This window comes from Mesocricetus auratus, unplaced genomic scaffold, assembly GCF_017639785.1.
Source record: "Mesocricetus auratus isolate SY011 unplaced genomic scaffold, BCM_Maur_2.0 Super-Scaffold_100037, whole genome shotgun sequence".
Lineage (NCBI taxonomy): Eukaryota > Metazoa > Chordata > Mammalia > Rodentia > Cricetidae > Mesocricetus > Mesocricetus auratus.
The window spans coordinates 8460615-8474473 of NW_024429215.1; the positions used below are offsets into that span (position 1 = coordinate 8460615).

At 57.3% G+C, this 13859-nt stretch overlaps 2 protein-coding genes across 2 annotated transcripts; one reads left to right on the forward strand and one right to left on the reverse strand.

Annotated features, from left to right (window-relative positions):
• The first annotated feature begins 3506 nt into the window (after nt 1-3506).
• On the forward strand, nt 3507-7662 carry Znf865 (zinc finger protein 865). Its single transcript, XM_040733807.1, is given in 3 exon segments — nt 3507-4032; nt 4034-4186; nt 4188-7662. Coding segments are annotated over 3 exon segments (3285 nt in total). The 5' UTR covers nt 3507-3906; the 3' UTR covers nt 7194-7662.
• Nucleotides 7663-10037: 2375 nt separating this feature from the next.
• Znf784 (zinc finger protein 784) lies at nt 10038-13612 on the reverse strand. Its single transcript, XM_005084111.4, has 2 exons — nt 13483-13612; nt 10038-11845 (listed from the first exon to the last, which is right to left on the reverse strand). The coding sequence occupies exons 1-2, from the start codon at nt 13558-13560 to the stop codon at nt 10949-10951; spliced, it is 975 nt and encodes a 324-aa protein (XP_005084168.1). The 5' UTR covers nt 13561-13612; the 3' UTR covers nt 10038-10948.
• Between the last annotated feature and the right edge of the window lie 247 nt (nt 13613-13859).

Genomic DNA, 13859 nt, shown 5'->3' on the forward strand with positions numbered 1-13859 from the left:
TCACTAGGCTTTCAGCAGGAGGATCGGGGCTCAGCCCTTATCCTCCCAGCTAAGTGGGACAGCAATACTTCTGAGAGAGTCGGGGACTCTTGAAGGGGACACACTGTGTAAGGTGACAAGCACCGTACTCCAGACTTCAGTGAACACCAGGGGCTGGTCTGGACGTGGGCCAAACAGATGTAAAAAGGGAGACAGACGGGGCAAGGAGAGGACGGGACAGGTCACGTCTCCAGTATTCACTAGTATAGGGGCCCTGCTTCTGTTTTGAAAAGTGAAATACCCAAAGGGAACCAGCGTGGAGTCTGGAACCCCACCATTTTCCTTCAACTGCACTTTCCCCAGTGACCCCCCAGTCTCTTCCTCAGAGTGTGTGTGTGTGTGTGTGTGTGTGTTTTAGGGGGTTGTTTGTTTTTGAGACAGACTCTTTCTGTGTCGCCCTGACTGTCTGTGTCACTCTGTAGACCAGGCTGGCCTTGAACTCACAGAGATCCGCCTGCCTCTGCCTCCCGAGTGCTGGGATTAAAGGCGTGTGCCACCACTGCCCGGCTCCCCTCACTCACTCTTAGCGTAGCCACAGCAAGTGACGTTTTAAGTAAAGGCAACTCTTCAGTCCACTGAAAGGAGGGAAGGCCTTACTACCAGTGAGGATAATGACTTGTGTCCCTCTGTAGTGGCAACACAGCTCACTCTATTTACTCCTTGCGGAATACTGCCGATCACAGAATTCCTTCTCTGGGAGACATGAACTCCATCTCTGCTAACTGTCCCCCCATCTAAGGACGGTCTAGCCAGTGTAGTCGCGTATATTTGGTTCTGTGTGTGAGCATGGGTGTGCGCTTGCTAGCATGCGCATGCAGACTAGGAGGACCACTTCCTGTCCTTCCTCCTTGCCTTGAGCTTCTAGGAGATTCTGTCTCTGTCTGCCATCCTGGTATGAGAGTGCTTGGGTTACAGATGTGTAATCCCCCCCTTTGAACGTGTATTTAGGGGGGTTGAACGCAGCTTGTCAGGCTTATTCAGCAAACACCCGCCAAACCACCTTTCTAGCCCCTTATTTATTATTTGGCAAATATTTATCCACATAAGCATCTACCACGATAAATTTCCCTTTGAGCACGGCTTTAGCTGCATCTTTTCAGTGTTGGCATGTTGGGTTTTCATCTTCTTCCTTTTTGCTTTCTTATTTTCTGTGACAGAGGGCTATATAGCCCAGGCTGGCCTCGAGCTTGCCGTGTAGCTGAGCCTAGTCTTGAACTACTGGCCTTCCTACCCTTACCTCCGAAGGGCACGTGCCGTGATGCCTCGCTGTGCTCTCCTTTTCGATCGCTGTAACACATTCTCTGATTTCCCTCGCGGCCTCTTCATGGTTCTCCTGGAGGAGGACAGAGAGTAGGTGTTGCTTAATCTCAGCGTAGCAACAAATATTTGTTAAGTGCCCACAGCCTGTCCACATACGCACCGTGGTAGGCAAGGGCATAGTGGCAAAGACAGCAGGGCTCCCTCAGTTGAGAGGTCAGACGGGAACAAAACACATGGGAAAGTAGTCCCTAATGTGTTGGTGGCTCTAACTGGTGAGAATACAGCTGGACTACGGGCTGGCGGTGACAGTATGAAGATACAAGCCTGAATGAGATGGGGCGGCAGTGTCATTGACTTCTGCCGAAGGATGCCCCAAGGCAGATGACCAATCTTCTTTTTGAGACGGAGCTCACTGTGTAGATGAGGCTGGTCTTGAATCCTGCCTACGGTTCCCAAACGCTGGGGATTATAGATGTGAACCACAGTGCCTGCCCACTCTATTGAATAGTAACCCCCACACCTCCTGCTAGGTCCCTCAAGTAAATAGCCCAGAGAGCACCCCTAAAGACGCTTTCTGCCACCATTAACGCTACCCTGCACCTTCCTCCATTTTCAGGGTCCAACTCCTGGAGAAACCTCTCGCACGGGGGCTGGAGTTTTCTCCTGGCTGTTACACTAATGGCCTGCTTTGGGCACCTTGAATTTACTAGATCTCCCTGAGCATCAGTGTTCTCATCTGTTGTGACGGGGATCTGATGAGGTGGGAGGGCTTAGGACAGGCCAGTCTGCGTGAGACACCCCAGCCGCAGCAGCTGTCACCTACGCCCCTGCGTCTTCCTCCGTGCCGGCTGAATCCCTCGCCCAGGTTCTGCATGCAGTCTCTGGTTGCTATGCCTTTAGTTCTTCTGGAGCTTAGATGAAATGGAGGGGCACGGGCTGTGGGAGCTTGTCCAAGAACGCTCAGAGCTGGATACTAAAAATACCTAATTCTGTGTAGAGGTGGCGTGGAGACACCCTCCTTTCACCTGTGGGTGCTGGGAGCCAGCCAGGCAGACTGGGTAAAGGTCCTGGGCCTCTCGGGGACATCTCCCCCCCCCCACACACACACACAGCTCCTTAGCTTTAGTATGATGTGATAAAGAGGATGAGGATTGGGCGCGGAGCCAGAACTATGGGGCAAGGGATGATGGGCAAAAACAAGCCTTTCTCCCGCTGGCTTCAAAAGCTCAGCAGCGCTGCTGTGTCTGAGAACACAGTCGTGAACTCCGGAGCTTGACGTCCCATTGGGGAGGGAGGACAAAAAGACAGCAGGGATGGAAAACGCACTGTAAGGTGGTACAAGGACTCGCCCGCCAGGTGTTAAGCCCTAGTCGAAGGACGGGCATCCAGGCCTGTGATGTCATCATTGGTGGCACACACAACACGGGGGGAATGTGCACTGCTGATGGGTGTTGCGATGGGTGTTGCGAGTCACCCTCAGGTCCCCAAGCAGAGGTTCAGACCCATCTAGAACGTGGAGAAAGCGTGGATCCCAGCAGAGATCAGAATCCAGGGCTGCCCGGGGCTATGCATGTATCCCGGGGCCTTGAGCTAGCTGCCTTCCAGGAATGCAGGCGCTCTGCTGTAGCCAACTTGTCCCAGGCTAGTGGCTTTTCCTCTCTATTTTGCATTCAAAGAACATTCCCTCTCCCCCAGTATCGAGCTGCTACCCTGTGTTCTTGGCTTCCCTGTTTCTGCTTCTGGAGTACATACTATCAATTAACAGAAGGCATTACCATATACTGAGTGCTTACAAGGTGCCTGGAGGAACCTTCCACGTGTTAATGTTAAAATGTTGAGTCTTCACAACAGCCCTGTGCTTCATAGATCCTGCCCGCTCACCCTAGCCCTTGACCTGCATGCCTGCCTGCCTCCCTCCCCCACCACAGGATTACCTCAGACTCGGAGCAGTCTCAGCCTCCAGAGTGCTTGGTCACAATGGTTATGGAGGCCGAGGTTCCGTCATTTGCCGGTGGTCACACAGCTAGAAAGGGTCTGGGGTGGGGGGATGCGGTGGTGGCGCACGCCTTTAATCCCAGCACTGGGGAGGCAGAGGCAGGCGGATCTGAGTTCGAGGCCAGCCTGGTCTACAGAGTTGAGTTCTAGGACAGCCAGAGCTACACAGGGAAACCGTGTTTTGAAAAAAAAAACCAAAAGAGGAGGGAGGGAGGGAGGGAGGGGCTTAGGTTCCCGAAGCTGCTGTCTTAACCACTCAGCTGGGCACTGTTTTATCCCCATCTTAGAGTGGCGGAACCTGAGAGGGTTGGGACCACAGGGAAGTCTGCGGAGGGAATTCAGGGAAACCCCACCTAGAGCACCAGAGGTTAGAACACCCCACCCACTCACCACCACCATCCCCAAGGTCCTGGGGAAATTAGTCTTGGGAGGTGCCTCCAGGTGCGTGGAGAAGCCAGTCTGAGGGTGGCTAGGGAGGTGTGTGACAATCCAGGAAGAGATGGAGGTAAGGTTGGGAGGAGGCAGGAATGCCCCGGGTCCCCACAGGTGAGAAGGAAAGTGACGTGTGGGCAGAGTGCCAGGCAGCTAAGAGAACGGCGCTGGTGCAGGAGCATGGACGCCGTTCCCTTTGCCTGCTACTCCCGGGCTCGCCTTGCTCAGTCCCCGTCCTCTTCTTCACAGGGTCTCCCTTCTCTCCACCGGCCAGAGATGGAGGCAAACCAGGCAGGCAGCGGTGCCGGGGGGTGGCGGGAACAGCGGCATCGGGGGCGAGGACGGGGTCCACTTCCAGAGTTACCCCTTTGACTTCCTGGAATTCCTCAACCATCAGCGCTTTGAGCCCATGGAGCTGTACGGGGAGCATGCCAAAGCAGTGGCGGCCCTGCCCTGCACCCCCGGGGCCCCCGCCCCAGCCCCCACCCCAGCCTCCTCCGCCCCAGTATGACTACCCACCCCAGTCCAGTTTCAAACCCAAGGCGGAGGCTCCTTCCTCATCCTCGTCATCATCTTCCTCCTCATCTTCCTCATCTTCATCTTCTTCATCCTCTTCCCAAGCCAAGAAGCTGGATCCGCCATTGCCGCCCACGTTCGGGGCGCCACCCCCTCCGCTCTTTGATGCTGCCTTCCCTGCCCCGCAATGGGGAATTGTCGACCTCTCTGGCCACCAGCACCTGTTCGGAAACCTGAAACGAGGAGGGCCCACGCCGGGGCCTGGGGTGGCATCAGGTCTGGGCACTCCCACCGGGACCCCTGGGCCACTTCCCACTCCCACGCAGACCCCACCTGGGCCGGCGGTAGGGGCGGCCTGCGACCCAGCCAAGGACGAAAAGGGCTACTTCCGAAGGCTGAAGTACCTGATGGAGCGTCGTTTCCCGTGCGGCGTGTGCCAGAAGTCCTTCAAGCAGTCCTCCCACCTGGTCCAGCACATGCTGGTGCACTCCGGCGAGAGGCCGTACGAATGCGGTGTCTGCGGCCGCACCTACAACCACGTCTCCAGCCTCATCCGTCACCGACGCTGCCACAAGGACGTGCCACCAACCGCCGGGGGTCCGCCGCAGCCCGGGCCCCCGCTTCCTTCCCTGGGCCTCCCGGTACCCACAGCCAGCGCCACAGCCACCTCCGCCCCGGCCGCCGCAGCGCCCTCCGGCCCCTCGGCCACACCTGCAGCGCCTGCCACCTCCACGGATGGCAACGCCACCCCCACTGCCCCAGCCGGGGTGGCCATGCCTCCCCCCACCACCGCGGGCGGGGAGGGCCCGTTCGCCTGCCCCCTCTGCTGGAAGGTCTTCAAGAAGCCCAGCCACCTCCACCAGCACCAGATCATCCACACCGGTGAGAAGCCCTTCTCCTGCTCGGTGTGCAGCAAAAGCTTCAACCGGAGGGAGAGCCTCAAGCGCCACGTCAAGACGCACTCGGCCGACCTGCTGCGCCTGCCGTGCGGCATCTGCGGCAAGGCCTTCCGCGATGCCTCCTACCTCCTCAAGCACCAGGCGGCCCACGCAGGCGCCGGGGCCCCGCGCCCCGTGTACCCGTGCGACCTGTGCGGAAAGACCTACTCGGCGCCGCAGAGCCTGCTGCGCCACAAGGCTGCCCACGCGCCACCCGTGGCCACCGAGCCGGCCAAGGACGGGGCGGCGTCAGTCCCGCAGCCGCCCCCCACCTTCCCCCCGGGGCCCTACCTCCTGCCCGCCGACCCGACCACCACCGACGAGAAAGCCACGGCGGCCGCGGCGGCTGTGGTCTACGGCGCGGTACCGGTCCCGCTGCTCGGCGCGCATCCGCTGCTGCTCGGCGGCGGGGCGGGGAACGGCGGCGGCGGCGCGGGCGGCGCGGGTGGCGCGGGCGTCCCGGGCAAGACGTTCTGCTGCGGCATCTGCGGCCGGGCGTTCGGGCGCCGCGAGACCCTGAAGCGCCACGAGCGCATCCACACCGGCGAGAAGCCCCACCAGTGCCCGGTGTGCGGGAAGCGCTTCCGCGAGTCGTTCCACCTGAGCAAGCACCACGTGGTGCACACCCGCGAGCGGCCCTACAAGTGCGAGCTGTGCGGCAAGGTCTTCGGCTACCCGCAGAGCCTCACGCGCCACCGCCAGGTGCACCGGCTCCAGCTGCCCTGCGCCCTGGCCGGAGCCACTGGCCTCGCCGCGGGCCAGGGGACCACGGGGACCTGTGGACCCGGGGCTGCGGGCGCATCAGGTGGGCCTGCCGATGGCCTGAGCTACGCCTGCTCGGACTGCGGGGAGCATTTCCCCGACCTCTTCCACGTCATGAGCCACAAGGAAGCCCACATGTCGGAGAAGCCCTACGGCTGCGACGCCTGCGGCAAGACGTTCGGCTTCATCGAGAACCTCATGTGGCACAAGCTGGTCCACCAGGCTGCCCCGGAGCGTCTCCTGCCGCCGCCGACACCCAGTGGCCCCCAGTCCTCCGATGGTTCCAGCGGCGGCACCGATGCATCCAGCGTGCTGGACAACGGACTGGCCGGAGAGGTGGGGGCGGCTGTGGCAGCGCTGGCCGGCGTGTCCGGGGGCGGCGAGGATTCGGGTGGGACGACGGTGACCGGAGGGGGCGGGGGGGCCACGGCAGGCGCTGAACGGTTCAGCTGTGCCACCTGCGGCCAAAGCTTCAAGCATTTCCTGGGTCTGGTGACTCACAAGTACGTGCACCTGGTGCGCCGGACCCTGGGTTGCGGCCTCTGCGGCCAGAGCTTTGCGGGCGCCTACGACCTGCTGCTGCACCGCCGAAGCCACCGGCAGAAGCGGGGCTTCCGCTGCCCGGTGTGCGGGAAGCGCTTCTGGGAGGCGGCCCTGCTGATGCGCCACCAGCGCTGTCACACGGAGCAGCGGCCCTACCGGTGCGGCGTGTGCGGCAGAGGCTTCCTGCGCTCCTGGTACCTGCGGCAGCACCGTGTCGTGCACACGGGCGAGCGCGCCTTCAAGTGCGGAGTGTGCGCCAAGCGCTTTGCCCAATCCTCCAGCCTGGCCGAGCACCGGCGACTGCACGCCGTGGCCCGGCCTCAGCGCTGTGGCGCCTGCGGCAAGACCTTCCGTTACCGCTCCAACCTGCTGGAACACCAGCGCCTGCACCTGGGCGAGCGCGCCTACCGTTGCGAGCACTGCGGCAAGGGCTTCTTCTACCTGAGCTCCGTGTTGCGCCACCAGCGTGCCCATGAGCCCCCACGGCCTGAGCTGCGCTGTCCTGCCTGTCTCAAGGCCTTCAAGGATCCTGGCTACTTCCGGAAGCACCTGGCTGCCCATCAGGGTGGCAGACCCTTCCGCTGCTCCTCCTGCGGCGAGGGCTTCGCCAACACCTACGGTCTGAAGAAGCACCGCTTGATGCACAAGGCTGAAGGGTTTGGGGGGCCGGGGACAGGGGGAAGCACCTTGGCGGGGAAGGATCCCTGACCAGGGGCGTTCAGTGTGTCACTCCAATCAGATGTTCCCTTCTGAACTCTCCCCCCCCCTCCCCCTTTTCTGGGGCTGCTGGTCAGACTCTTCCCCATCCCCCTTCACTGTTACCCGTTCTAAAGAACTACAGCTGGTCTAGCTTCCTTCCGATCCCGTGCCCTGCAAACTGAAGATTAACGTTCTGGCCCTCCCCTTTTCGTCCATCAGACACTGAACTCGTTCCTCCGTCCAGCCTTCTTTTGTAAACCTCATCTGCTACCCAGCAGCATTTTGGCTCCAGCGACCTGTGGTGGAGTTGGGTCTGAATTACTCAATGCCTCCGCTTTCCTTTGGGATCTGGCTGGACAGTGGACTGTGGACAGAGTTGGGAGGGCACAGGTGGGGGTCTGGGTGCTCTTGGATGGGGGGGGTGGGGGGAACAGACGCCGCTTGTACAGAGCAGAGAACAATAAATCGTATCAACAGGGCCGCTGGGGTCTGTCCTTGCTGTTCCTGGGGGATTCTGAGGACCGGATGGACACACACCACCTCACGGTCTCTTCACCTGGGTTGAGGGAGTGGAGACAGGTAAGTGGATCTCTCAGGAGCTGATAATAGAGGTTCTGAGGCTCCCGACCTGACCTGGGCACTAGGGAAAAATGAATTGATTGGCCACTGACATTCACACTCCGGTAGGCTGGGAGAGCAAATCTTACTGCAGTCTGCAGACTGAGACAGGGTCTTATGCATTCGAGGCTGGCTATATATAGACTGACTTTGGAGGTAAGAATAGCCTCGATTTTTTTTTTTTTTTGAGACAGGGTCTCAAAACCCTTGGCTGTTCTGGAACTCTTTGTGTAGACCGGACTGGCCTTGAACCCATTGCCTCTGCCTCCCTGGTACTGACATTAAAGTTGTGCACCACCACAATGTGAAGTTTCTTTTTGTGTTTAGATCTTTTACTTAAAGTATGTGTATGGTTATTTTGCCTGCATGTATGTTTGTGGACCTCTTGGTGCCTGGTCTATAAAGGCCAGAAGAGGTGGTTGTGAGCTACCATGTGTGGGTCCTGGGAGTCAAACCATGATCCTCCTGGAGAGCAGTTATCCCTCTTTTTTGTTTTTGTTTTTGTTTTTCTAGACAGAGTTTCTCTGTATTGCTTTGGAGGTGACCAGGCTGGCCTCAAACTCACAGAGATCGGCCTGCCTCTGCCTCCCAAGTGCTGGGATTAAAGGCGTGCGCCACCACTGCCCGGCACAGTTATTTCTCTTAATTACTGAGCTACCCCTTCAGCCCCAATTTTGTAATTTTATTTTATTTTATGTTTTTGGTTTTTCGAGACAGGGTTTCTCTGTAGCTTTGGAGGCTGTCCTGGAACTCACTCTGTAGACCAGGCTGGCCTCGAACTCACAGAGATCCACCTACCTCTGCCTCCCGAGTGCTGGGATTAAAGGCTGTAATTTTATTTTTATTCTCAATTTCATACGTATATTTACACACACACACACACACACACACACACACACGGAGGATTATGAATTGAGAACACACACACATACACACTCGCACACACACACACACACACCTTTGGTTGGATCTATACAACTCCCACTCTGCTCTTATCCCCCTCACCATCTGGCTGAACCCTTTCTTTCCAGCAAGCTCATCTGTGTTCCTGTCCTCTTCTCTTGGTGACCCGCTGTGTTTTGTCAGGGTTGCTCGCATAAACATGGGTTGGGTGGCTTATTTACCAGAGCAATACCTGCGCCACTGAGGCAGCCACCAGCTGCTTATAGTTCCTCAGAGAGGAGTGGGGCTTCTGAGCCCCTCCCTTCCCCAAGACTAAAAACGTGTGATCCTCCTGCTTCTACTCCTGGAATGCTCGGAAGATGGGCATGTGCCTGGCTGCTGTGGTGCTGGAGACTGAACCTAGGAAATGATGCCTGCTAGGTAAGCACTCTAGTAGCTGAACTGCACCCCCAACCCCCCCGACCTCTTTTGATGTAGTGTACAAACTACCATAGCATCCAGTCCCCCCCCCCGCTTCCTGTTGAATCTGAAAACCGAGCCTGAGGTCAGCTGCTATATTTCCCCTCCTCTTGAATCTGGCTACTTATCCGCTGCTGGTGTTTGGTGGTCCCTTCCAAAGGCAACAGGGAGTTTCTGTTTAGTGCCAAGGATCCACGTGAGAAAGTGAAGCAGGCAGGACCTGACACATGCTGCTGTAGCCGTTCAGGCATGAGGCAGGTTCTACAAGAAGAGGCGATGAAAGAAACTGCCTCTTTGATGCCAAACGTGCTTAACTGCTCACTATGGGAGATTGATCAGAAGCAGGACCAAGGAAGAAGGTGGCTTAAGGAACCTGTGTAGGTTTCTAGCTTCAGATGAGGCGCTAATGATGCTGGAGGCAGGCTCCTTTCTTTAGAGGCAATGGGGAGAGTTTTTTTAGGTTTATATATCACCCATACAGTGATCTGCCTGCAGGCCAGAAGAGGGCACCACACCTCATTGTAGATGACTGTGAGCCACCATGTGGCTGCTGGGAATTGAACTCAAGACCTCTGAAAGAGCAGCCAGGGCTCCTAACCACTGAGCCATCTCTTCAGCCCTGGAAATGGTGAGTTTTTATTTATTATGCATCATCTGAGGGTCATCTCTTGGGGATGCTGGATGAACAAGGACTGAACTAGCAGCAAACACATCTCCATGAGAAGATCAAGGACTTATGAGTAAACACACCAACCCCCAACATCCCTTCATTGCACAAAACGTCTTACAACACAGCCAAAGCCTAGCCCCTCCCCATTCCAGATATAAGAAAACAGGCATAGCAAGGCCCAGAGAACTGGAATACGAGAAAGAAACATTTCAGAATTTTTTTTTAATAGGAACAGACTAGAAGTCCCCACTCCCACTCCAAACTCCAGTTCCCAAGTCCTTTTCAGCCCCTTCCCACGGTGTCTTCTCTCACTCTACACCCTGGACCAGCCCATGAAGGTTGTCCTCAGTCAACCCTTCCTCTGAATTGCCCAGGACTAAGCAGGAAGCTGTCTACCTCACAGTGGAAGAAAACAGAGAATCCAGAAACTTCTTTGTAGACATGGGAAGCCACAGGCTCTGAACCTAAAGCTTGCTTGCAGTGTGTGCTCTCAGTTGCTTCCAGAAGAGTCTGGTGGGTTAACATGAGACCACTATGGGGTATGAAAGAGGTGAGCAGAGCTTGGAGTTATTCTCTATGGGCAGGCTCACATCTGAGAGACCATGAACTCCCAACTGTGGGTTAGGTACCCTCAGGTTTTGAGGGAGAAGACATCGTAGCATCGCTTTAGAGGTGGCCTGGTGGGCATCTTCTGCCCGGGGAGGGTAGGACCAGTGCAATCCAGTTGAGGTAGGCAAAAGGTTTCTTATTAGTCCACCTTAGGGCAGCCCCTACACGGTCCAGAGGTAGTCTACGATTAGACCAGAGGTGGTGGTGGATAAAGTCTTGCTTTGCAGCCTGGGCTGGTCTGGACCTCACAATCCTCCTGCTTCAGTCTCCAGAATATTGGGCTTACCGGAGTGGGCCATGCTCTGCCGTGTCTGTATTTTCACATTTAGCAAGGCAGCTACAGAATTGCAGGTACCTCTTCCTGAGTCTCAAGTATAGTGTGGGTTTCTGGGAGAGCAGAACCTGGTTCCTTCTCAGCTCTCCAATCGCAGCTGCATATTATTTCTCCTTCACTTTGGCTTCTATTCGTCCACCCACTTCTATGATATGCGTCCTACCCCCCAGCCTACTGGTCAACCTCCACATTCACCTGCGCGGTCTCTCCATGCGCTTCTTCGGTAGCGTTCTCTGTCTCACGCCTATTCCCTGACTCCTGGGCTCCCGAAGATGGCCCTAGTTGGCCTCCGGACTCTCCGACCCCAGGCCCTGGCCCGTGGAAGTGGGTGCGCTGGTGTTTACGAAAGTTTGAGGAGTTATTGAAAGTACGGCTGCAGAGTGTGCAGCGGAAGGGACGCTCGCCGGTGTGGATACGGGCGTGACCGCTCAGCACAGAGGACTGAGTGAAGCCCTTGCCACAGATGCCACAGTGGTAGGGCCGCTCCCCGGTGTGCACACGCTCGTGATCTCGCATGTCTGAAGAGCGGCGGAAGGGCTTGGTACAAAACCTGCAGGCGAACGGCTTGCCTACCACGGCCCCTGCAGCTGCCGCGGCCGTCACCACCTCCGACCTCTCCTGGGCCACCGCTGGGTTTGGCTGTCCAGTTGCTGCTGCTGCAGGTGGAAGCCTTCGAGAGGTGCCTGGCTCTACCCCGTGTCGGCGTTGGTGCCGGAGCAGAGGGGCCAAGGCCTTAAAAGCCCGTGGGCAGAGTGGGCAGCGGTAAGGCCGCTCTCCTGTGTGTAAGCTGTAGTGGGTCCGAAGGCTGGCAGGACCTGAACAGCTGTGGCCACACACGTGACAACGGCTCGGGTCCCCACCCTGCCCAAACCCCTCCACCTCTGCCAGGTGGCCATGTTCGTGAAACAGCAGCTCTGAGACCAGGTGAAAGGCAGCGGGACACAGGGCACACTGAAAAGATCCCGGCTCCGGGGGCTCAAGGGCCGATGTGGTGTCTGTAACTTTTACCACCTGGATCTCGATGAGGTCACTTGGTGTGGCAGAGCGGCCACCATCAGGCACCAGGACCTGGAGAGCGGAAGAAACAGGAGGCTGTGGACCCTGCTCGGAAGAGCATTCTTCAATATGCCTAACACTTCCCCGGGCTCTCGAGATGGCTCAGTGGTTAAAGACACTTGCCAAACCTAACGATCCCGGGGACCCGAAGGGCGCAAAGAATTGACTCTCCCAAATTGCCCTCTGACCTCCACATGCCTCAAATACATAAATTAAAATTTTAAAATAAAACATTTGCTCCTCTGAAATCAACTGGATCCTTGGTTTTTTAAAATGCTTAATTATTTACTTCTTTTGAGACAAGATTTTCACTCGCTATCAAGCACTAGCTGACCTGGTACTGGCTGTGTAGACCAGGCTAGTCTAGAACTCACAGAGATCTGCCTGTCTCTGCCTCCCAAGTGCTGAGATTAAACGCGTGCGCCACCAGGCCCAGATTTTTCTTTTTATGTGTACGTGTGAATGCCTGAATGTATGATGTTCACTACATGTGTGCAGTGCCTATGGGGTCCAGAAGTGAGGGTCAGATCCCCTAGAAGTGGAATTAGAGACGGTTGTGAGCCTCGATAGGGGAGCTGGGAACTGACCCTCTTAAAAGAGCAGTCAGTGTTCTTAACTGCTGAGCCATCTCTCCAGCCCCTGCCATTGGCTTCTTGACCCTGTTCTGAACGATCCAGAATGCTTGCTGTATCCAGTTGGCATTTCCTTATCCTGCCCCAAATGCAGACACAGACGTGCCTCCCCTCTATACTAGTTAAAAGCCGCCTAATCATTTCTTGTCCTTACAACTGAAAAAGCACCAAAGGGAATCCCTGCCCCACATGACCCGCCTCTCTAGAGCACCCTGAATGGACTTTGGGGAATGTAAATGAGGGAAAGCATTTCGCTGTTCTAAGCCCTCCGACTGCACTTAAAACCCCGTGCCATCCCTATAATATCCATCACGGTCTGGATCCTGCTTATCTCACTGACTGCCCTGTAAATACAAGCCGTCGCCCAGCTGACTTCTGGTCATCTAAATTTAGCTCTCCTCACCCCCACTCCACCATTTTACTTTTTATTTCCCTGATAGAACATATAGCAACACATTCTGTTTATTGTCCCGCCTTCTCCTCACAAGACAGCCAGCTGCAGGAGGACGCAGTCTCTGTCCGTCTTGGTCCCCTGGAGCTCAATGTTTATTGAATGGAATCAGTATTCTGATTTGCTCTTTCAGGCACAAGTTGGAGGTCCCAAAGTCACCGGGAACACCCATTTCTCCCCCAGAATCCTCCCTGGGGCATGCAGAAGGCAGTCCTTGTCCCGTCACGTGCCATCCCGACGTGGTGACGGGGACTGTCACAGCCCTTTGAGGTCACCATCCATCCGCTAGCCCTGTAATTTCCCCGACGGCCCGCTCCTCTTTAAGACTCCACTCCCTTCTATGCAAATCCACTCCCCAGGGCTCTCTCAGGCCCTAACCCTGCCCCCCCCCCACTGTCTGCAGGCCCCGCCCCGCCCGGGCCTCGCTCCTCAGCCCCCATAGGCTCCTCCCCAGGCCCCGCCCCCGCAGCCTTACCGTCCCCCCGCCCAGTCCTAGGCCCCGCCCCCTGTCCTGCGCCCCTCCTTCGCCGTGAACACCCGGCCCAGACCCCCTTCGTCGCCCGCACCAGGTCCGACGGCTCCGGGGATGGCGACTCCCGGGTCGGTGAGCTCGGGATCGGGGGGTCCCGGCGCGCGGCGGCCATCTTGTAGCTAAACCCTGTCCCCGAGGCCAATAATAGCTCCGCGAGGGGCGGGGCCCTGGCTGGCGGCGCTGCGCAAGCGCGCGGCAGGGCGGCGAGGGGCGGGGCCCTGGCGGGGCGGGGCCCTGGCGGGGCGGGGCGGAAAGTCTTCCTTACCTGTCAGCCCTGCACGAGGGCGGACGGTCTGAGCTAGTAACTGGGAGCTCCGCCAGATCCTGGGGATGAACTCCGACGTCGTCTCCGCCGTCTTTAAAAATTCTGGTTTAGGCGGGGGTCTCACTATGTACCCCGGGCTGGCCTTG

Excerpts from the sequence above, each read along its gene's own strand:
- Znf784 (XM_005084111.4), bottom strand. The coding sequence starts at position 13,560 with ATGGCCGCCGCGCGCCGGGACCCCCCGATCCCGAGCTCACCGACCCGG. Across the intron at positions 11,846-13,482 it reads CCCCGGAGCCGTCGGACCTG|GTCCTGGTGCCTGATGGTGG; the intron begins GTGCGGGCGACG and ends TCCGCTCTCCAG.